Here is a 21,995-nt window from a genome sequence, read left to right as displayed (position 1 = left end):
CTATCCACAGATGCCCCTTGATGCCATGACCAGGATGGGCAAGTCATGGGGGATAGGGGCACAATGGGATGAGCAGCAACTACAAGGGAGGTGCCTGGGCTCTCGAGAAATAAGTGAAGGAAAGGGAATGCTCAAGCCTCTTGTTGCTCCCATTCCACCTGGAGTCTGGCAAAATGCAAAGGTGTCAAAGGGGGCAGGGAGGTGGCTGCCCTTGTCAGAGAGAGCTACTCTGCTACCTGGGCATGTATGCAAAGGAGACCTAGGGAGGAGTCACGGTTAGTCTGTGTGAGGAGGCAGGAGTCTGGCTGGCTGCAAATGTCGGCCCACCCGGGGTTGGGCCGTGCAGAATGAGGGAGTCTCTGTGGTAGTTCACTCCCTCATCCCACAGGAGGATACTGCAGCCCCTTGGCAAAGGTCCCCACTAAATGCCATGGTCTTTGTTCCCCCATTTCCTGGGAGGGGGCAAAACGCTGAGGACAGGTACTAGGTGAGACTTGCGGGGAGCTGGGGAAGCCCAGGTGGGCAGGGGATCCCAGTAGAAGGTTGGGAGTGAAGTCTCCCGACTTCAGGTCGAGAAGATAGTTGGGCTTTACCCTCTTCAGGCCTCTTCTAGGCAGGATGGCAGTGGGTCAGTTGGCCAATCAGAGACTCTGAGGGAAGCCCCTGAGGCTTCTGGTAGGTGGGGGGTAATTGTGGAAAGCTCAAGGCTCAGGACTCAGAGGGAGGCCTGTTTCTGGGATCCAGCAGGGTCAATGAGGGCAGTACCGTGTGTGTGTGTGTGTGTGTGTGTGTGTGTGTGTGTGTGTGTGTTTGGGAAGAGGGCGCCTGGGACCCCTGGTTCAGCCTCCAGGCAGCCCTGGCACTTCCTCCACCACAAAAGCAGCAGCATCTACCAGTGGCCCCTCTGCTGTGCTCAGCAGCCAGCCCTATTCTGTACACCTAGAGCCTCACGATGCTGCTCATTAAAGGGATTAGCAGAGCACTTTTATTGGGCCCTGGCTGCAGCCACACAGCTCAGTCCTAAGCTAACCACCCAAGAGGCTGGTGGGAGTAGGATTAGACCTTAGGGCAGAGTCTTACCCTGCACCCACAGCCTATCCACTCCTGGCAGTGGGAGGGGACAAGGCTCCCCCCACCGCCATCCCCACCCCACCCCCACCCCGCAATCTCAGGGGCCTGAGAAGAGGGGAGGGGCAGTGTCTGGCCAGAGTGGGGAGGCAGTTTAGGGAAATGGTTAAGAGCACAGGCTCCGGCCTGCTGCCACCTGGGAGACTTTGGACAAGTTATTCAGCATCTCCTGTACCTCAGTTTCCTGTGCATGAGAACAACAATGTTTGTTTCATAGTGTGGTTGTAAGAATTTAATTAAATAATGTAATGCAGGTAGAGTGCATCACAAAGTGCTTAAAGCATCCATCCAGCAAATGTGAGTTACTATTATTGTTGCAATTGTATTAGTGATTGTGACTGTCCACAGGATCCTCTGGGTCCCTCTCGTCTTCCCTCTCCAGCAGGTGCCTCTGCCAAACAGGGCCCTAGCAGCTCGCCCTCCACTGGAGCTTGGGAAGGATTTTTTCTTTTTAATCAAGAAATGGCTTGCTGAGGAAGATGGCAGATATGTGTTTACACATTTCATTTCCCTCCTTGCCTCTTTGTAAATACCCTTTTCCAAGCTGGAAAATAAATTTCCAACCCTGCTGACATGCATTGATTTTTCCCTCCTGCGTCCACCTTCCCGTTCTTCCCTATCAGAAGGGCCTGTGGTTAAGCCCCTTGCCTGGGTTGGGCTCAGTGGCACCCCAGGGGCGTGGGTGGCCTCGGAACCCAGAATAGCCAGCCAAACTGCCCTATCCTGCCCACTGCCTGGCTCAGAGGAGGTCTGCAAACAGAAATATTCCAATCCCCTTCTTGGCTGGGAAGTGAGGTTGGGGTGGGCAGGAGGGGGTGGTGCTCTGACTGGGAAGTTAGAGATTTTCAGAACTTCTCTGGATGGGATATATGGAGAGGAGACCAGGGGACTACTGGACTGCTGCCAAGTTCAGCAGATGGATCCGAATGGGGTCTGCCTCAAGCAATCGACTTGGTCAGCCACGGCCTACCAACAGGCTGGGGACCAAGCAAACTGGGACTCAGAGAGAGAAGAGTTAAGCAGGTAGGGGTCTTGAATGCATCCTGTGGGGCTGAGCAGGACTGACAGCCTCCCGATGGTGGAATCCAGAGAGATGACCTGGATGCCAACCACGCAGCGGTGTAAGACAGCTTTGGGCTGCTTGTCTTACAACAGTCCTGGGTCTGGAAACTACTGCTCTCTCCTCCAGAGTGCGGCTGAGGGAGGCAGAGACAGAGAGGGAGTTGGTTACAAATGTTTCTAGAAACCCCAACAGCCCTGTCAGAGACCACTCTCTGGATTGGAGCCAGCCTCAGCACTGGCAATTTTGAGGAGGACGAAAGGGTAGCAGGTAAAGGAAGTGGCCTTGCTTTTCTCCACACTCAGAAATGCCCACCTTGGAGGCTGCTGCCTCCCCCATACCTTCCCTCTCCCCAGCCCTCTGCCAGGCCCACCCTGCCGTGTCGGGCTCCTCTCCTCCTCTGGCAACCCCACAGGCTGCAGGGCTGGCAGAGATGCCAAGAGACCGGCACGGACATCTTGGGAGGATGGGGCTGGGGGACACAGGTCACCCTCCCCTTTCCAGGTATGCTTGTAGAAGGAAGTAGGGCAGCTTCTTGAAGCTGAGGATGAAATGGCCCCTCCACATCCAGATAATAGGAGTCCTGGTTTGGGCTGATGAAATCTGGGAGTAGAGAAGAAACAGGGCTAATTCTGGCCTGGTTGCCTCCAGGCCTCACACCTATGCTGAGTGCAGAGCCCTGGCCCACTGATGTTACATACTTCTGGTGACCTGACTGCACACAGCCTGTGGGAAGGCAGGTGCGTCCTTCTTAGCTGGAGTCCTTTTCAACCCACAGGGCTCCCACAAATGTGCTTTCTCTCCCCCTTGCCCAGTTCTCGTCCCTGACCCCTGCAGGTACTGAGGCCCAGAAAGCCACAGAACAAGGCTAGGACCACATGGCCTGCTCTGCACCCCCCCCCCCCCCCCTCAGTTTCAAACAATGAGAGTAAATATCTGGTGCTTTTGGCTCAGCAGATTACAAACTATTTCCCTTAGCCACTGGGGCCATGTATGTGCCTAATAACCTTAGGGTTTGGGGTGCAGGAGACCTGAAGTCTAGGGAAGACCTCAGATCCTCCCAGGCATCCACTGGCTCCTGGAAGATTGTGGTCAGTTGTGGAAAGTTGTGGAAAGGATGATGGTTGAGGAGACTAGGCAAGCAGACAGCCTCCGTCAAGGAAAAATGGGGAAAAGGCACATCACCTTTCTTCCTCATCGCCCTTTCCCTCCAGTAGCCAAAGAGGAAGGCTACTCATGACAGCAGGCCAGTGTGGCATTAATATCATGACGTGGAAGCATAGAGGTAGCTAGATTCACAAACTCCTGGTGGGCCCAGTAGGCAGAGGGGGGTGGCAGGAGCTGAGCATGCTGGAATGTTGGGGAAGGGAGAATAAAAGTAGAAAGAGCGGGGGAGGGAGGCCTGAGGAATGAGGAAGACTCAGGAGGGAGGATCCATGTTCAAAAGACCAGTCTCTTACCACATCCTGTGCCCCCTCTCTCCATTGGAACTGGCTGTGTGTGTGTGTGTGTGTGTGTGTGTGTGTGTATTGGGAGAGTGGAGAACAGAACATCTGAGTTACAACAGAGCAGCTCATGGCCTGACCCCAGGTTCCTTCACAGCCTTTGAACAGCTGATGAGCTATGGCAGTATGTGGGGTATGAGCCAGAAGGTGTGCTGGTCTGGATGGGGGCTAGAGCCTTTCCCCAGGTCCCCCCAAATAATAGCCATGATGAGGCAACCAATCCCAGGTAGGGAAAGACTTGAACCAGAAATGCTGCCACACTCCAATCCCAGGAAACCCACATTACCTAAGCCTTCCTAAGTCTTGGCTTCAAAGCACAAGACAGCAGGATCCCCCACCCAGACCACCTGGACTAGTATCCCATGTTCAGGGACCCTCTCAGTACCACTATGTTACTATAACTTTAAATCCTGCCCTGTCACAACCTATTCTACATGGGGACAGCAAAGGCTGAGCGGACCTGGCTCATGTTTCCCTGTTTTTGAGGTATTTGGTAAATCTGGCTGAAGCCACACTCCAGGAACAGCTCTGCACTGAACCCCGCTATAGATGCCAGGAAGGAAGAGTAGGAGGCGGAGGGCTCACTCTTGCGCCAGTCCTGCCGCCCACGTGCTGAATGACCTGGGCGAGTCACTTCACTCCTTGTCTGCTTCAGCATCTGTCAGGGGGGTGGGGAGGAGCTGCTCTGGCAACCTCACTGGGTGTGTGAGGCTCTAAAGAGAAAGGAATGTGATGGGGCTCTCAGAAGCAGAACATTCACTGAACACGTGTAAGAGATCACTATTACTGCAGTGGTGTTTTGGCTGGAAAATCAGTGTTGCCATCTCTGGTGTTTCAGCAGGCTGAGACCCCTGGAGAAGGGCTCCCCATGCAAGAGGGCCTGGAAAGGCCTTTCTGGCTCCAGGTCACACACAATCTTGGGGGCCGAGCCTTGGTAGACGCCATCTAAGGTAGACTCAGGCCTGGGTAGTTCGGAGATGTGTCTTTGGTGGTAGAGAATGCCCCACCAGGTACTGGGACATGAGTTCTTTGTGTGTGTGTGTCTGCGTGTGGGGTAGGTGAGGGTGCTAATGAGGGCCCTGCAAACATGCCCACTCAGCATGGCTACCAGGACGACACAGCGCTTGGAAACTCTCTAGTGGAACCAGTGCTTGGTACCTAGCCTTGACCTGCCTATCACCTACAGTCCAGCCTTGAAGCTCAGGAGACCCCACCGAGCTCCCAGGCAGGGTGTTCCCAAAGAGTAGCCCTCCAGGGCTAAGAGACAGCACAGGGGTCTGCAGACCACAGGAGAGACGCAGCTCCTTGAACCCTGCTGGCCTGAAGGGCCAGAGCCACATCTGGTTCTCATTCAAATGTCCAAACATAATTAAATTCTCTATGATGCAGCGGAAGAGTTTGGTAAGATGTGGCTTTCCCCCTTTCCATCAAGGTTAAGAAATCAGTCTCTCATCCCACCAGCCGGCCGACTCATTCTCCTCCCTGCCACTGGTCTGTCCCATTCTGCAAACCAGAGGTCTGTGCTCTGATTTCTAGAGCTAAAAAGGGGCTGGGCCGGCAGGGGCTACACGAAGCCTCTCTCCCCCACTGGCCCACTTACCCACCTGAGACGATTAACAGCTGAGGCCAAAGCAGCAGGCTGGCAACTGAGAAAGTTAGTATGCTGTGGGCTGGGTAGGGGTGAGGAGGCAGCTGTCTACCCAGGCTATGCCAGGACACACCCCTGTCCTCTCACTGACTAGAGGCGAGGATCCCCTCTTTGTAGTTCCTCACAGTGGGAAGCTCTTGAGAGTCTCCAAAGTTTCTGGCTTGGCCCTCTAGTCCCTCTGTGGGAAATGGAGCTTTCCACCATCAGGCAGGGTGAGGCAATCCCCCTGTACCTCTTAACTCTCAGCTTGCAGCCCAGGGACTGCGGCAAGGTGACACCCTGCCCCTGGCCCTCCTCCACACACAAAGGAGGGAGGCACGGGGAATGCTGGAGGAATGGAGAAGGCCACGAGCAGCGCTGAGCCCTCTCAAAGAATCCCTGGGATCTCTATGTCTCCCAGGATTGCTGGTTGTTTCTGGCATGTTGAGGCTCTGAACAGGGTCCAAGGTGCAGTCCTCAAAGGTGGAAGGTGGCCTGCTCAACAGGAAGGAGGCCCACTAATCTGAGGCTTCGATGCCTCTCCTAAGTCGCCTGTTCAGGACTTCCCCGAATTCAAGCAGAATTCCCCTAAACACGCTGCCTTTTCTAGCTCCCCTTCCCAACCTGGTATCTTCTGTTTATGGCTTTTTTAGTTTTAAACTTAGGGATTTAAGACTTTCATGGTAATGGGTTCCATTCTACTTCCTCTGTGCCTATTTTTCTAATCCTTGTGGTATAGGCTTTACAAGAGTTTCTTTATAAGTTGGGATATTTTCCCTTTTGAAACAAGCTGTCCTGCAAGCTAATGACTTATAGTGGGTGTGCCCCAAAGACAAACAGGGGCTGGGAAGGGGATAACCAGGGTGGTGTAGGGGAGAATCTTCTAGATTAAACAGAGCTATATGAGACCTGTGTTAGAGGGTCCTGTACTAGAGTCCTCACCATCATCTCTATCAGAGAACTAGGACCCTTTCAGGTTCATGTGGTGTTTCCATGCCAGAGAATGCTCATCCTGGGGACTGGTGCACCTGTGCACACACGTACACACACACACACACACACACACACACACACACACAATCCCAACATTGCTGACCTCACTCTAAGTAGGAATAACTTTGTGTATCTTTTTCCAAATGGTAAACTTTCGTTTAGTAATGTATTTAATTAGTTTCTTGGTGACATTAGTGCCAAGGCCATGAGTCTGGTGCCTTCCTATCAGTGGAGAAGGTTTTAAGGAAACTTAAGCCAGTTGTCCTAGGCCAAGCCTAGCAAAGAGAATGACAGTGGGGCCAAGATCCCTACTGTCCCAGCCTGCGCTCTGGCACCCACACTCCATGGCTGCGGGAGGAGCATGAGTCTCAGTTAATTGCTGTGGGGCCACCCGTCCAGACGAAAAAGTGGGGTGGATGCCGGGTCTGCCTTTGTGCTCTGTTCACAGACTGGCTGCTGGTGCCGGGGCTCTATTCATTATTCAATTCAGCTAGCTCAGACCAGCCTTTCCATTTGCTCCTCCAGGAGGAATAACAAATCTAGAAATGCAATTCCACTTTGGTGTATTAAGATATTGATTTGCCTGTCGAGTGGAAGTGCATTTGTTCTGTCAGCCCTCCTGTGGGCAGGGAAGGGTTAACCAAATGTTTATCACAAGGCTGGCTTCAGAGTTGAAAGTAATGTGATCAGTAATGAATTTTGTGTTACATTAGGTTGTATAAATGGACAGACAAGCGCAGACAACAAGTGGCCAGGAGTCGGGGCTAATCTAATGATGTAAAAATAGAGACAGCACCAATTATACTAGGGGCCAGCTCCAGGCTCCTGCAGGGACTGCAAATGAATAGGTACAAATCAAATTACTCACTAATAGACGCACTACAAGAGGGGCAGTCAATGGTAAATGCATTAGAGCCTAGTGACCTCTCTGCTCTGCACAGCAGAATCCGAAAATTTGACTTCCATCTTAAAAGTGGGGGGCTGGGAACGAGGGTCTCAAAGAAACTCTTGTTGGGTGAAGAACAGCAACTACTTCCCATCCCAAACCAGTCTGTTGCCAGAAGGTACCTCCTGTCTGTGCTGACCTCCTGCCCTTGTTTCAGTGCCTCCTGAAGCCTGAGCACCAGGGGGTAAAGGGGCAACTTCTTGAGGGACAAAGCCTTGCACGTAGGCAAAGACGGGAGGTTACATACCAACATACTTCACAGCCACATGTCTCTCGGGGGTGGTGGTTTTTACTGCTACGTCAAGGGCTGTGTCTGTATTGAAAATAGAATATTTCTTTAAAGAGGATCACGAAATGGACCTTTGAGAGAGCAGCAAGAGCTGAAACCAAAGAGAGTAGGTATCAGAATCTGGTTTGACCATTGAGAGCTCTGCAGGGGGTGTTTGTGGTCTGTTCCAAGGAAGAACACATGCAGGCTTTTACCTATATCTCTCACGAGCCTAAACCACTGCCATCCTTCCTTCTATTCCTCCTGCCCAGTGCTGCCTACCGAGTGCCCACATTCCTGCCTGCTGCATGGCCCTGGGGGCAGGAAAAGATGTGGAGGTAAACCCAGCACTTTGGGTGGCCCCTCAAGCATTCTTCCTCCTCTTGGGGTCCACGGAGGTAGAACCAGGCCTGAAGTTCAAAGCTGCTTGGCAGTGTGGCTGGACTGCTGAGAGAAGGATCATGGAGAACACGCTCAAAGGCATGAACTGTACACTCATATTCAGCTTTCCATGGCTTAGGGATGAACAAAGTGTGAAATCAAAGAATCTCCAACCCTTCCGAGGACCCAGCCAGGCCCAGATGTAAGCAGGACCCCGGCAGGCTTAGCCCGCACTCTCCCAACCCACCTCTGAGGCCAGCACCAACGTACACATCAAAGTGGAGACGGCATGCTGGTCCTGGCCAACTGGAGCCCAGAGAGGATGGGAACATGCCAGTAGAATGAGCACAGGGAGGACACAGAATGGAAAAAGTCACCCTACACAAATGAAAAACCTGGGTGTCGATTCTTCCCAAACCTAATTAAGCCCACAGAGGAGTGGAATTGCAAGCTATCAAGCTATACTAAATAAGATGTTGGGGGAATTGGGGGAGGTCTGTGAAGCCTGGTGCTGGAGGATTCTGGCAGAAAAGTAAGAAATTTAGGCTTATGCAGTGGGCCCCGCAGTTGCCTCGGGGTAGGGTTGGGGTTCAAAGAGAAGTGGGCAAGGAGAAATAAATCACCAAATGTCAGAGGTTAGACCACTCATTCTGGTACAGGTACTTGGAAATGTCTCATTCTGTTCAGTTCAATCAGATTGGCATGGCTTGTCCTTCTTGGTATAGTGAGGATCTGGATTCCGAAAGGGTCAGAGGGTCATTTCCAACTGTTATTTTTTGTGTGTTTGTGTGTATGTGTGTCTCTCCTCTGTTACCAGTCATCAAACATGGGGGGTGGTCCGTATACCTCAGACCATCTTCTGAGGAGGCAGAGGCAGGAGCAGAGGGAAAGATGGGTACTTAACGATCCATGACTGTGTTCAACTTTGTTTAGATCTCACACCTCACAGAGAGGTCAATGGTTAAAGGTGAATTCTCTGGCACAGGAGGAAGAACAGAGAGAAATACTCCCTTTTGTTAACCATTTACCTATGTTAATGTCTCCAGAGGAGGGCCTTCATCTGGGGGTGCAGCCACCCTTCCCCACCTGCTTGTCCAAGCCTGTACATTTTCCACAGGGACTCCCGCCTCCAAGTTGGGGGCAATACCTGGAAAGGGGGCTCTGAAGGTTCACCAAAGAAGCCACACTGGCACTTCCTCCTTGTTGATAGGAAACAGTGTGCTTTGGTTAAAGAATTCAAAGTAGACTTTGGGCAACTGAAAAATGTGCAGGGAAGCCTCTCAGCCCTAAGCTCCCATTATAGTTCTGTCTCTGCCTTGGACTTCTAGCAGTCTTGGGAGGAGAAGGAAGGGGGGACAGAGAGAAGTAGGAGAGAGGGAGAAAGGGAAGAATGGAGATGGGGGGAGAGAGAGAGACAGAGAGAGAGAAAGAAATAAAGAAAGAAAGAAAAGAAGGAAGGAAGGAAGGAAGGAAGAAGCTGTCTACCTAGAATCAGATTTGATGACTGCCCAGAAACTAACAAGTGTGTCTTAAACACAGTAATTTTTCCCACTGCTCTGGCTGGCTTTCATTTACCTCTTAGGAGCCATAAAAACCCATGCAGTCATTCAACAAACATTCACTGGGGCTCAGCTTGGCTCCTGTCCCAGTGCTGGATGCTGGGCAATGAGGAGGTTGGTGGTTACAGGTAACAAATATGAATCAGACTCAGCCCAAGGAACCAGAATTAGGTTAAGACAAGCAGTATGGGCAGTATGGCTGAGGGAGCTGAAGGGACCACCAGAGCTGAGCCTTCCCCCAGTGGCACGTAGAAGGGAATCAGACACTGCTAGTTAAAGGGAAAGGCAACATACACGACTTGTCCAGGGTCAAGTGTCCAGTGAGAAGGTGGTTCAGAAGTTCAGAGGAGAAAGGGCATTTGGCTGCATAATTAGGGAGGGCTTCACAGAGGGGTGAGATCGGAGCTTGGTCTAAAAAAGTGACTGAGCAGAGAGGGAGGGTGGAGGGTACTCTAACAGCTGAGTGAGCAGCACATGTGTGGCAGACAATGGGATGGTTTTGACAGGTGAGCTTGTTTGCACGAAGGTGGTGGTGGTGAAGAAATATGAATAAGGGGTTACTGTGGGCAAGCAAGGGGGAGATCAGGTTGGAAAGTAAGGTGAGGAAGTACGGTAAGACTTGAAATCTCACAGAAAGGAGCCGAGGCTGGAATGTGGGCCCTGGGCACTTTGCAAACAGGGAGACAGGAAGACAGAGCAGGCCCTGAAGGTGAGAGACCCCTTCCTCTTCTGGGGATCCCCTCTTATTCTGAGTAAAGGGTCGGGGGTCACTGAAATACCCTCTGACCAAGTGAGACTGATGGGATCTTAAATTCCTCCTAGTTATCTCTTTTTGTTTTTTCTTTCCCTTCCCTGTTCTCTTCTCTTCTCCTCTCCTCTCCTCTCCTCTCCTCTCCTCTCCTCCCCTCCCCTCCCCTCCCCTGCCCTCCCCTCTCCCCTCCCTTTCCCTCCCCTCCCCTCTCCTCCCCCCCCTCCCTCCCTCTGTCTCTTTTAATTCTTGGGCAGTGTGAGCACAGTCTCATTATTTAATGTTCCTGGGCCTTAATTCACTTCTTGTGAGGTTGCAGCTGATGCTTCTAAACCTCGGCCTTGCTTACTTTTTGGACGAGGTGAATGCATGGCATACAATGGAAACAATTTCAACAGACCTGTTTCTCTAGATCTCCTGAGTCAAGTTTATACAAAGTTACTTCTGTTTTGTGTAGATTCCAATTTCACAAATCTTTCTCATGAACAACTTTTATCATTTGCATACACATGTGCAACCTTATTTCCACTTCTCTAACCATGACTAAAATAACCAGTACCATAGGCCCTTGCCCAATATTGTTACCCATGGAGAACAGAAGCGCGCCCAGTTGGCTGATGGGTCACTAAAGGGCCCCCATTATCTTTACCTGGGGTAGAAATAAACATTCACAGTTGCGGGTGGGGGTGGGTTTGGAACCACAACTTGTGTGTGAAATCCCAGACAGAGAGTCATAGGTAGGACCCACAGGTGTGGGAGATCCCACCCAACCTTCACCTGCAGGCAAGGGTGTAGGCACATCTGGCCAGGACTGCAGCACCACCACCCGGTCTCAGAGGCCCTCCCTCCACCCTCGGAACAATGTCCTCTGTCCAGGAAACCCCTGTAAGGAGGTTTGGTCTGAACGCCAAGAACACCATAACCATGGTTGCCCCTGAGAATGCTATTGTCCATGGGAAAGACCCTTAATGAAATAACTATTCTAACACCAGAGTGAAGAAAACTCAGCTCAGCTAATTGCACTACTTTATAGAGGCTGGGCTTCCAGCACTTCCTTGACGTCTCATTTTGAGCCTATATCTTTTAGTTATGTCTGACTTCAAATCTTTAATCTTTCCTCTCTTGTGAGTTGGAGAGACGAACGTCCACCTGGTGGTGTTGGTGATTTATGTGGCTAGCATAGAGTCTGGAACACCGAGGCCATTTGGGAGGTGTGGCTGTTAACTGTTGAGAGGAGGAAGTGAGACGCCATACACAAAGTGCTCAGTACAGCAGTCCAGCGGCCAGGACCCAACACACATGGAGGGCAAACATTTACCACATTTACTGGTTTCCCTCACCCATGGGATTAGAGAAGAATGGGAAAGAAACTTGCCCAAGGTCACAGGCTTCCCCCATTTCTTGATGAGGGTTTCTAAATGCCACTGAAAAGAAAAAAAAAATTATTCCCAATGGCAGTAGTTGGACTCTCAGATTTGGCCTTTCCTACCAGTGGCAAATAGCTAGGGACAGGCACTCTGCCACCGAACTGAGGCACAGATAGCAATACCAACAATGCCACCACTGCCGGAGCCACCCGCCACCCCCAGTCCCAATGGCTGCTTCCTGCCACCCTCAGCAAGAGTGCTCGTGGCCTGCCGATGGCACTAGGCTCTATGTCTGGGTGCTCCTATGTCTCTGGGGACTTACTCTTTTCTCCCCACCCTCAACAGTCATGGCATCTGTTCATCCTGCTCTTCACATCCTAGAAAGACCACAGCTTGTGGGCAGGGGACCAGTCTAGACTTCTGTTTGGTCCAGCTCTGCGAGGTGGGCCCCAGTGGGCAGGTGGGGATAGGAGCCAGAGAGGAACACCCCCACAGTTCACTGTTGCCTCCTCTGGAGCTTTCACCTCTCTGAGGGTAGGAACCATGCCTTACCTCTTCCCCACAGTGCCCAGCCTAGTGTGGAGAAACCAGCAGGTGTCTATAGAGAGCCTGCCTGTCCACTGCAACCATGGAAGAAGGTGCAGGCCCACCGAGGAGGTCGTTGAGAGAGACACAAGAAGCATTTTGTAAATGTACTGTAACGGGAGAAAAATTCCAGGGCCCAATTAGGTAAAGCAAAGGAAAGGACCTAAGCAACTGGCTAAGTTACCTGGATGAAAGTACTTTCCTGAGAGTAGGAGCATCTAAAAGATAACAGAAGTAATTCACTGCCCCATGCCCGCAATTGTGGTCTGCCGATGGCACCCTGATCATGTGGCACCCTGAGATGGGACAGGGCTAATAGGGCCCCTACTGGAAATGCAGCCTTAGCATGAAAATGTTCTCAGCTGTCAGCAGTGGGGCGAGCAGGAGTTTCAAGACCCATTGGAAAAGCTAATCCTAGAGGAAGGATAGAAGGGCCAATGCTCTGGGTTATTTGTTTTGGGGTACATAACCGGTCAACTCCATTAACAATGGCTAACATTAATTATTTACATTAATTTCTATAGTCCTGAAATGAAAGATGGTTATTAGCATGAGGGTGCACATGTGCACACATATGTGTATACACACACACACACACACACACACACACACAGTGCTCTTAGTTCCTCTTTTGTAAAACATAGGTAATCATCAGGTATTTGTTGATTAACTTACTGAAACTTTCTTCTGACCATTTGAAAACTGTGTACAGGGGCGCCTGGGTGGCTCAGTCGGTTAAGCGTCCGACTTCGGCTCAGGTCATGATCTCACGGTCCGTGAGTTCGAGCCCTGTGTCGGACTCTGTGCTGACAGCTCAGAGCCTGGGGCCAATTTCAGATTCTGTGTCTCCCTCTCTCTCTGCCCCTCCCCTGTTCATGCTCTGTCTCTCTCTGTCTCAAAAATAAATAAAAGTTAAAAAAAACACAACTGTGTACAATGTTCAAAATGTGCTTTTCATGTAAGAAGGAAAAAAAGGCAAAGCCCTTTAAATAAGTAAAACTAATTTCTAACAAATCTTTGGAAGAGCTTTTGCTGAAAATAATCCTAGAGCCTTTTCTGCTGAGTAATTAATATACATATAGGAGAACTCAGAGGATTTGGCAGAATATACTAGCGCATTGGCTTCCAAGCTATAGATGGAAATTCATTGATGTATTGTGAAGTCCGTTTAGTAGGTCATGACCACATTCTTAAAAAAAAAAAGAAAATAGAAAGTACTAGAATGCATTGCTTATAATATTGTTTTGTGAAAGCTTTGCATGTTTGGTAAGAAAGTAAATGTATGTACAGAAGGTAAGAGGCAAAGACTGAGCCCACAGTGTGATCTTCTAGAGTAACTGTTTCTGGACTAGAACAGAATTCACTGAAGACACGGTAGACAGAAAGAGATGGAGCCTCCTTCCTACCTTTAGTGCTGTGATAGTATAGGAGAGTGAAACAGTGTTCCCAGGACTGCAGGAAGCCACAGTCAGGGGGAAGAGACAGTCCCTCTTGATCTTGAGAGCTGACTTAGTGAGCTCTTGAGGGTCAACAGCAGCAAAAGGAGGCTGCCTGCAAACAGAGATGTGTCAAGCTGATCAGGACTTGTGAATGAGGCCTGGGGCTTTTGCTGTTGGACGTGGGAGAGAGCAAAGAAGAAAGACAAGGTTTAGCTAAAGATGGAAAGAGTTAAAGTCTAAAGAGAAAATTCACTTAATATGTATCCAGGTGTTTATTAAGATTTTTTTGGTATTAAGTTAGATCTACCTAGACTCAAAACAATTGGAGTACGTACATGTTATGCTTATTTTAAAAATTCTATTTTTCTAGAAAAGGCAATATTGAAAGGAATGTCTGCTAAGCAGGAATTAGTCAGGTCATTTTGAGGGGGGGTGATAGAGAGAGGAGGGGATGTGGGAGACAGCATTCCGGGCAGGAGGAGAAGTATGTGCAAGGGCCTGGCAGGCAGAGAGAGCATGTGTGCTTGGGGACCCTCCGGGGAGTCCAGCTTGGCTGGAGCTTGCGCAGAGCAACAGGAGAGGGGTCTGGAGAGAGGGCAGTGGCTGGTCATGAAGGGCTTTGTATGCAGTGATATGGGGTGGTCCTGGAGAAGGACAGGGCTGGGGGAGAGGAGTTCAGGAATTAGACATGTGGAAATGTCAGTAGGTGGCTGGATAAATGGTTCTGGAGTTCAAGAGAGAAAGCCAACTTGGAGATTATTTGGAGACAGTTTGTGGATAGCATCTGAGGCCCCAGAAGCAGAGGAGACTGCCTTGTACTGAGTGAGGGAGAGGGAAGAGGGCCAAGATAGTGCCTTGAGAAATAACTTAAGGCCAACAGAGAAGGAAAACCCAGAAAGGGGACTGAGAAGTGGTCAGAGGCAGAAGTAAAACTGGGAGAGTGTGGTGGAACAGGAGCCACAGGAAAGCCTCTCAAGATCGCAGGGCCAGGCTCCCAGGCCAGTGTTGAGGTAAAGTGGTGACCAGTGGTGACTGTAGGGAGAATAGCTGTTGTGGTTGGGCAATTCTGCAGGCAGGGGGAGCATGAGGTGGTCACAGTATGGTTAGGGTCTGGGTGCATGAAAGCAAGAGATTCTTCCCTCCCTCCCTTCCCTTCTTCTTTTTTTTTTTTTTTTAAGTCAAGATATTTCTTGAACAATGACCACTATTTTCTCACTGAGAGTGAGAGACAAGATGGTGGGGCTAAGAGAGTTGAGAATGGGGGAGTCTGAAATACTATCCATGCAGAAGGAAAGAGACTGATTTCAAAATGATGGACTGAGGTGGGCACCTGGGTGACTCAGTTGATTGAGCATCCGACTTCGGCTCAGGTCATGATCTCATGGCTCATGGGTTTGAGTCCTGAGTTGGGCTCTGTGCTGACAGCTCAGAGCCTGTAGCCTGCTTCAGATTCTGTGTCTCCCTCTCTCTCTCTCTGCCCCTCCCCAGCTCATGCTCTGTCTCTTTCTCAAAAATAAATAAACATTAAAAAAAAAAAAGATGGACTGAGGAGCACCAGGGTGGCTCAGTTGGTTGAGCGTCCAACTTCGGCTCAGGTCATGATCTCACGGTTTGTGAATTCAAGCTCCGCATCGGGCTCTATGCTGACAGCTCAGAGCCTGGCTCCTGCTTCAGATTCTATGTCTCCCTCTCTCTCTGCCCCTCCCCCACTCATGCTCTCTCTCTCTCTCTCTCTCTCTCTCTCAAAAATAATAAACATAAAAAAATGATGGACTGATCATATGCACTGTATGAAATAAACAGTAAAAATGGAGGGAAAATATAAAAAATAGAACAAACTCTTAGAGGAACCAGAAATCTGTGGCGTTGTCAGGAGAATGAAACCAGGCCAGAAGCCACAGCAGCAGAACTGCTAACATCTAGGTTGAATGTAGAATTCATTCATTCGGTAAATAGTTACTGCATGTCTACTGTATGCCAGACACTGTTCTAGGTGCTGGTTTCTGCCGCAAAAGATGAGCACCAACAGAGAATAAGAGGAGGAGCACTAGAAAAACAGAGAAGGCCTCCCATGGCTCACTGGAGAGTAGGAGCCAGAAATTTGTAGAGGTGCTAATCTGAACAATCTGTGATTCTTCTTCAGCAACGTAAGGGTAAGAGCGGAGTTGGACTGACCTTGATTTGGAGTTTTGCTGAATGGGGACAATGGAAGGGTTATAGGGACAAGGGGTGTGATGATATTGCAAGACAGCAACTCAGCCAGTTATTTTAGGGCGGATTTGCAGATCACAGGTCTGACCTAATTAGACTAATTGGTCAGCAGCCCTCATGGAGGACAGAACTAACACCTGCCTCATAGGTTATCCATGTTTTAAAACAGACCTTCTCAAACATGCATAGAGCTCTTGTTTAAAATGCAGGTGTTGACTCAGCAGGTCTGGGTGGAGCCTGAGTCTACGCATTTCTAACCAGCTCCCCAGGTATAGATGGTTGGAAGACCACTCTTTGAACAGGAAGGCTTTAAAAAGTTTTGCTTTACTTTTGGGGACAATTAATTTGCCCACGGTACAGCTTGCCAGTGGGGTGCTGGAGCCAGCTGACTGTTACACGTTCAGGAATTCAGCTAGCCTACTGACACCATGTTGATAGTGTGAAATTGGCCCTAATGTGAGTTTTTATGCTACAGAAATGTTCAAATGCTACAAAGCGGGGCTTTCCTGCTTCCCTTTGGAGGACTGGTTGTGAAACAATTCCCAGCAGATCACTAGCTAAGCCTGTATAATAGGCAGGCTATAGGATGGGTTTCGGTGCTGGGGGTCACAGGGCATGTTCCATTCATACCTTGATAAAGAGGCCATCGGTCGTGGTTGCTATACTACACAAAGTGCCTGCTGGAAGGCTTTACAGGACTGATCATCTCGGGTGCCTCAGAGTACCTAACACAGGCAAATATTTAATGTCACCTTATCTGTATATCCGATGAGCCACTGAGAGAAGCAAGATTGTGGGAAAAGAGAGAGGGAAAGGCTGCTATGGCAAAGGGTGGCTTGTTGGAAATTCTCCCCTGTCACACTGTACTTCCTAGGCTCTTTCTGGGTGTGCTGGGCTGCCCTTCCAAGGCCCTGGGCTCAACCACCAAGGTGATACTTCATCTGGAGTTGCAAAATGTGAAAAGTGATTCTCGGCAAAGACAGGGGGAAACAAGCTAATTTCCATAATATCTGCTTTGCTTATTGAACGTTAAAATAGAGGCAGATTAAAAAAAAATTGATACATTTAATATGATCAAAGAAAACCAAATGAATCTCTTTTGGTGATGGTTTGGGGAGGAAAATGAAATCCCTCTGCCCAAAAAGGGCATCTCCTATTTTCTGACCGGTGGGTCATGCAGTTTTAATTTCCTCTCTCGTTTCTTTTCTTCCTTTTTTTTTTTTTTTTTTTTTTATTTCACAAACCTGCTTAAGGCTACAAGACTCTCCTGAATCCCTCAGCTGTCTGGCAGATGAATTGCTGCCAATTTTGTTCAGGTTACTGTTTGTGCCAGGCTGAAGTTCCCCAGCTCTGGCCGAACGCACCTTTAAAACTGCTGGCTGGCTGGTGCTGAGGGGCCCCAAGCCGTGTCTGAGGAGGGCTGCCCTGGAGCTGCTCCCTGCAAGGGTGGCTCCCAGGGAGTGAGTCTGGTGACGCCAGGCCCTGGTTTACATAGCAGGGGCTGGCAGGAGGGAAGGTGGTGCTACAAGGAGGTTCGGAAAGGGAAAAGCCCTCCTCCCTTTCACCGGCTTCCAAGGAAAAAGGGGTCGGAGCCCCCGCAGATGGCACAGCCGTGCCTCACCTCCAGATGCAGGTAGAACAATGGCACAACGGGCTGCTATCCACAAACCGGAGGGCTGGATGTCGGGGTGGAGTGCTGGTGCGCACACGTGTGTGCATGCGTGTGCGCGACGGAATGGGACATGGCTTGTTGCCACTTCCGAGATCCACACCTCCTCTCTTTCCAGGGAAGAAGTGGATGTGGAAGGGGGCTGGCCCTCAGAGACAGCTGTCTCCTACAGCCTGGTAAGGTACTTCTCTATCTCCAGACAAAGACCTTCTCTCCCCTTCGTGCCTCCGCTCTGTGCATTTGCCAGTCAGTGCACAAGAACCGTGGGCAGGCCCAGAGCTGGTGCTGTGCAGGTGGAGATGGGAGTGCTTTGGTCTCTCTCCTCTCCATGCAGGAGCAGGAGAACTGAATGGGAGGGAAGAAGAGAGGGAAAGGCTCAACTGCCAACTATCTGAGGGAGAGGGAGAGGGAGGAGCCACATGGAAGTGAGAAGAAGTGTGATGACGTCAGGCATTTCAAGACCTGCCAAAAATGCTTTGACTCTGATTCCTGTCCCACGGTTGTAAGTTTCTCCTGGCTGGGATCCTCTTTCCAGGTAGGCATGTGGAGCAGGGGCGGAAACGTTGGCGGTCAAGAGTAACAGTCTTGAGAGGCCTCGGGCAAGCAAGAGCAGGAGGGCCCACAGCCAGGATCTGCGTGACCCAGTAGGAAGTTCCTGTTGACCTCAGGGAGTGGGGAAGAGGCCTGTTGTGCAGTCTTTCTCTTGGGCCTAAACGTGGGCTGGAGCAGGCATTAGCAGCACTGATATCTAGAATGAGGAGGCGCTTTGGAAAAAAGGAGAGGCAGGCTGTATTGTAATTGTGTGGAGATGGAAGAACTGTGGTCTTTCCTAACTGCATGTTGTATACGTGTGTGCGTGCACACATGTGTGGGTGTGTGCACGTGTATGCCTGCTGCTGGGACAGGGCTCACCCATCTTCGAAAGATGCTCTTCTGACTGCTCTCTGGTGTGAGAAGCTGCCCTGGGCCCCAGCTTCTGGGCCCTGTCACAGGCAAGAGTGCGAGGGCAAAGGCAGCATAAGAAGAAGCAGTCTGGGAGCTTAAACCAGCCTTGCCTACTTCATGTTTGCTCTCTCCAGGTCAGCAGGCCCCCCTGATACTTGCTAATCTATGAAGCCTCAGGCATGACAGAAGGTGTCCTGCCTTCACACTCAGTGTCTTAGGGCTGCTGAAAACTTGGGGACTCCATGGTTGTCCCTTCCCCTGGAGAAGATGTCCTTCGGGGAGCCACACATAATACAGTTGTGTTCATGACATCATGTTTTAGGTATTCTTCCATGTAGGAGGGGTCAGTTCCACTGGGAACTCCTTTACACAAGGCTTTCCTGATACCAGAAGCTTCGAAAACAATGGCAATCAGAGTGCTAACTAAAGAAACACATGGTTAAAACAAACACATACCCTCTCTTGCCAGAGAAGGTCTACACCAACATGTGCAAGTCACGCCCAAGTCAGGCTGGAAGTGTGAGGCCACCTTTACCTGTTCCAGATCCCACAACGTCCCGGCTTGGCGACTCTGCCATGGCATCGGCGAGCCGCTCCCGCAGGCCTTCCTCTGTATGCTCCATGGAGGACATGTGCCGTAGCCCGAAGCCCTCAGGCCAGCTCCCACACACCTCTAGCAGGGTCACGCTCCGGTCAAAGGTACCTGTGGCACACATGGGACATCTGACATTGAGTTCGTGCTTTCAGAGAGCGGACTGTTCTTCTGGCTGCCCACCACCAGCTCCCCTCCCCACCCAGGGCCCATTTCAGCTCCTCTACAAGCTGGATGGAGGAGAGAACACCATGAAACATGTGTAGGGCAGAATGAGGCAGCTCATGCCAGTGGATCAGAGAGTGTAGACATTCAGAAAAAGACCTTCACATCACTGGGCTAGTGGTTTTTAAAATGTTCCCTTAGGGGGACCCCTGGGTGGCTCAGTTAGTTAAGAGTCGACTTTGGCTCAAGTCATGATCTTGTGGTTCTTGAGTTTGAGCTCTGTGTCCAGCTCTGTGCTGACAGCTCAGAGCCTGGAGCCTGTTTTCAGATTCTGTGTTTCCCTCTCTCTCTGCCTCCCCCACTCGCGTTCTGTCTCTCTCTCTCTTCCTCAAAAATAAATAAAAACATTAAAAGTTTTTGAAAAAGTGTTTCCTTAGGGGCTACAGGGGTCCTCTGAAGTCTTCAGGGACTGCTTCAGAGACAGGTCAAGGGCAGAGAACCCCCTTGCCAAGTTCAACCACAACACCTCTACTTTTCTTTGACATAATAGGGCTTCCCTTTACAGTTCATTTTTTTTTAAATGTTTATTTTTGAGAGAGAGAGAGAGAGTCCATGAGTGGGGGAGGAGGAGGGGAGAGGGGGACAGAGGATCTGAAGCAGGCTCTGTGTTGACAGGCTGACAGCAAAGAGCATGACGTGGGGCTCGAACCCATGAACTGTGAGATTATGACCTGAGCCAAAGTCGGATGCTCAACTGACTGAGCCCCCCATGCATCCCCCACCACAGTTCATTTTAAAGAGGGGTTACATAGCTTAAAAATTTTTTTAAAGCTTTCTAAACCACTATATTCTATAACTTATGCACAATCTCCTCATTTGACATTTGAGAATCAGAGAAGTAATGGCCCAAGATCCAACAGCAAGTTTGTGACACACTTGGTTCAAGGACTTAGATCACCTGATGCCTCAATCCAGAACTCATTCTACTCTACTGCATATAGTCTCCTGGCTGCCCAAGGACATATGTACAACTGGGGCACCACTTGGGGGATGCCAGTTGGGTGATAGAATCTTCAGCAAAAATCTTTCCTTAATCTGAAGCTGCTCTCCAATTCCAAAAAGTACATGGTGCTCTGTTCGGTGCTGAGATTAGATTTTACATGCACGATCACTTCAAAGTAGAAATTTAAGTTATTCTACTCTATTATATAGCAAGTCTTCTGTGAAAGCTTATTTCATCTACTCTCTCCTGGAAGGAGATTATCGTCATGCTCTGTTGCTTTAAGCACATACCATTTTCCCAGTGATTAGGTAACTGAATCCACTGCATTTATTGGGCTTGGTTCCTGCCAGCACCAGGAAGATGGGGAAAAAATGCAAATGCCAATGTTTCCTAAAGTTAAAAGTACGCACAACACACACTTTTTATCAGGCCTTGCTTCTCCTCTTTGATCAGCCGTCAGAAACTATCTTTCCTAGGCGGTCAGGACTGGGCAGCGTCAGCACACACTCTCTACCAATGACAGGTGGTAATAGAGAGGGTGCGAGCCCCGGCCCCGGCAGGCGGCCCTGCCTCTGATAATGGCCAAAGCATTGAGGTGATAACCGTTAGTAAACACTCCGACAGCCGGTGACTCCATACATCAGCAAAGAGGGCCAGATAATCCCGAGCTCTTCTGACCAGACAAAGGCCCTTGGCCAGCCGGCTGGGATTTATATGTGTGGCAAGGGTCACTACTGGCTCCTGAATGTCATCAGCCAAGTTTGGCTTTGATTTATCTCTTGCCTAATTGTTGGGTAGATTTCTGGTGCTGGGAGAATGGGAGACATCTATAAATGTATCTCCCCAAGAAGAGGCCCACCTTGGGACGGGGTTGCTGGGAATCGGCTTGTCAGGTAGGACCCAGGAATGGGGAGCTGCCCTGTACCACCGTCTCTCCCCATCAAGTAGGGTCAGGATGGATCTGGAGAGCCAGGCACTGGTAGTGGGGGTAGGGTGCTCTGAGTGTCAGCCCTCCAAGGGCCTGAACTGTGCAGTCATGCCTTGGCAGTGCCAAGCCCAGAGCCAACACCAGATCAGCATTAGCAACAACTTAAAGGTGCCCAGTCCCCAAAGACACACAGGGACTGATGACAGAAGCTAAGATTTTGATTCCCCTCCCCGCTCACAAAGTCATGTTAGGCCAGTCCCTTTATCTCCTTTTCCCATCTCTGAAGGAGAACTAACAACCCTGCCTTGAAGGAATGAAAGGTGAAGCAAGGTTCCTGCCAGGAGCCTGTGTTCCTCTCTAGTGCTGCCCCGCTCTTAACTACAACAGCAAGGGCTACAGCATCACTGTTTCTCCAAAGACTCTGCCTGGGACACGTACGCCTAGTAATTTCCAGCTGAGGGAATTAATAATAAAACACGGACACTCCTGCTCCTTGTACTCTCAGGGCTGGGGCGGGGGTGGCTTTCTTATGGGCAGACATGTCTCAGAGCCTGTCTCAGGAATGGGGAATGCCCTTTCCTTTTGTCACTTCCCAAGAGCAGCGTGCCTGCCTTTAGAAAGGCACTCAGTCAGCGTTCGTACACGCTGCTCTTAGAGGTCAGGGCGGCCAAGCATATAGCAGGGCCAAGAGGAGAAGAAAACAAAATAAGTCAGCAAGATATTACAGCAAGAAAGGTTCAGGTAAGAGGGTGGGCCTGGACTGTGACAGATGGCAAAGGCCAGAGGAGCAGTAGCGTTTGAGGGACAAAACAACAGCACACAGGAGGAAAGAATCATGCGCTGGTGGAGAATGGAAACAAATCTGGACCTAAATGT

General features: G+C 50.2%; 1 protein-coding gene across 1 annotated transcript in view; it reads right to left on the bottom strand.

The window, feature by feature from the left end:
• The window catches only part of BCAS3 (BCAS3 microtubule associated cell migration factor), a 628,358-nt gene that overhangs the window by 5,319 nt on the left and 601,044 nt on the right, over positions 1-21,995 (bottom strand). Inside the window, exons 26-27 of the mRNA XM_047833397.1 lie at positions 18,967-19,134; positions 7,507-7,572 (exon numbers count right to left, since the gene is read on the bottom strand). Of these exons, the coding sequence (XP_047689353.1) occupies positions 7,507-7,572; positions 18,967-19,134 (234 nt within the window). The remainder of the gene's footprint in view (positions 1-7,506; positions 7,573-18,966; positions 19,135-21,995) is intronic.

Source organism: Prionailurus viverrinus, chromosome E1 (genome assembly GCF_022837055.1).
Source record: "Prionailurus viverrinus isolate Anna chromosome E1, UM_Priviv_1.0, whole genome shotgun sequence".
NCBI lineage: Eukaryota > Metazoa > Chordata > Mammalia > Carnivora > Felidae > Prionailurus > Prionailurus viverrinus.
This window is presented reverse-complemented; position numbering and strand designations above follow the sequence as displayed.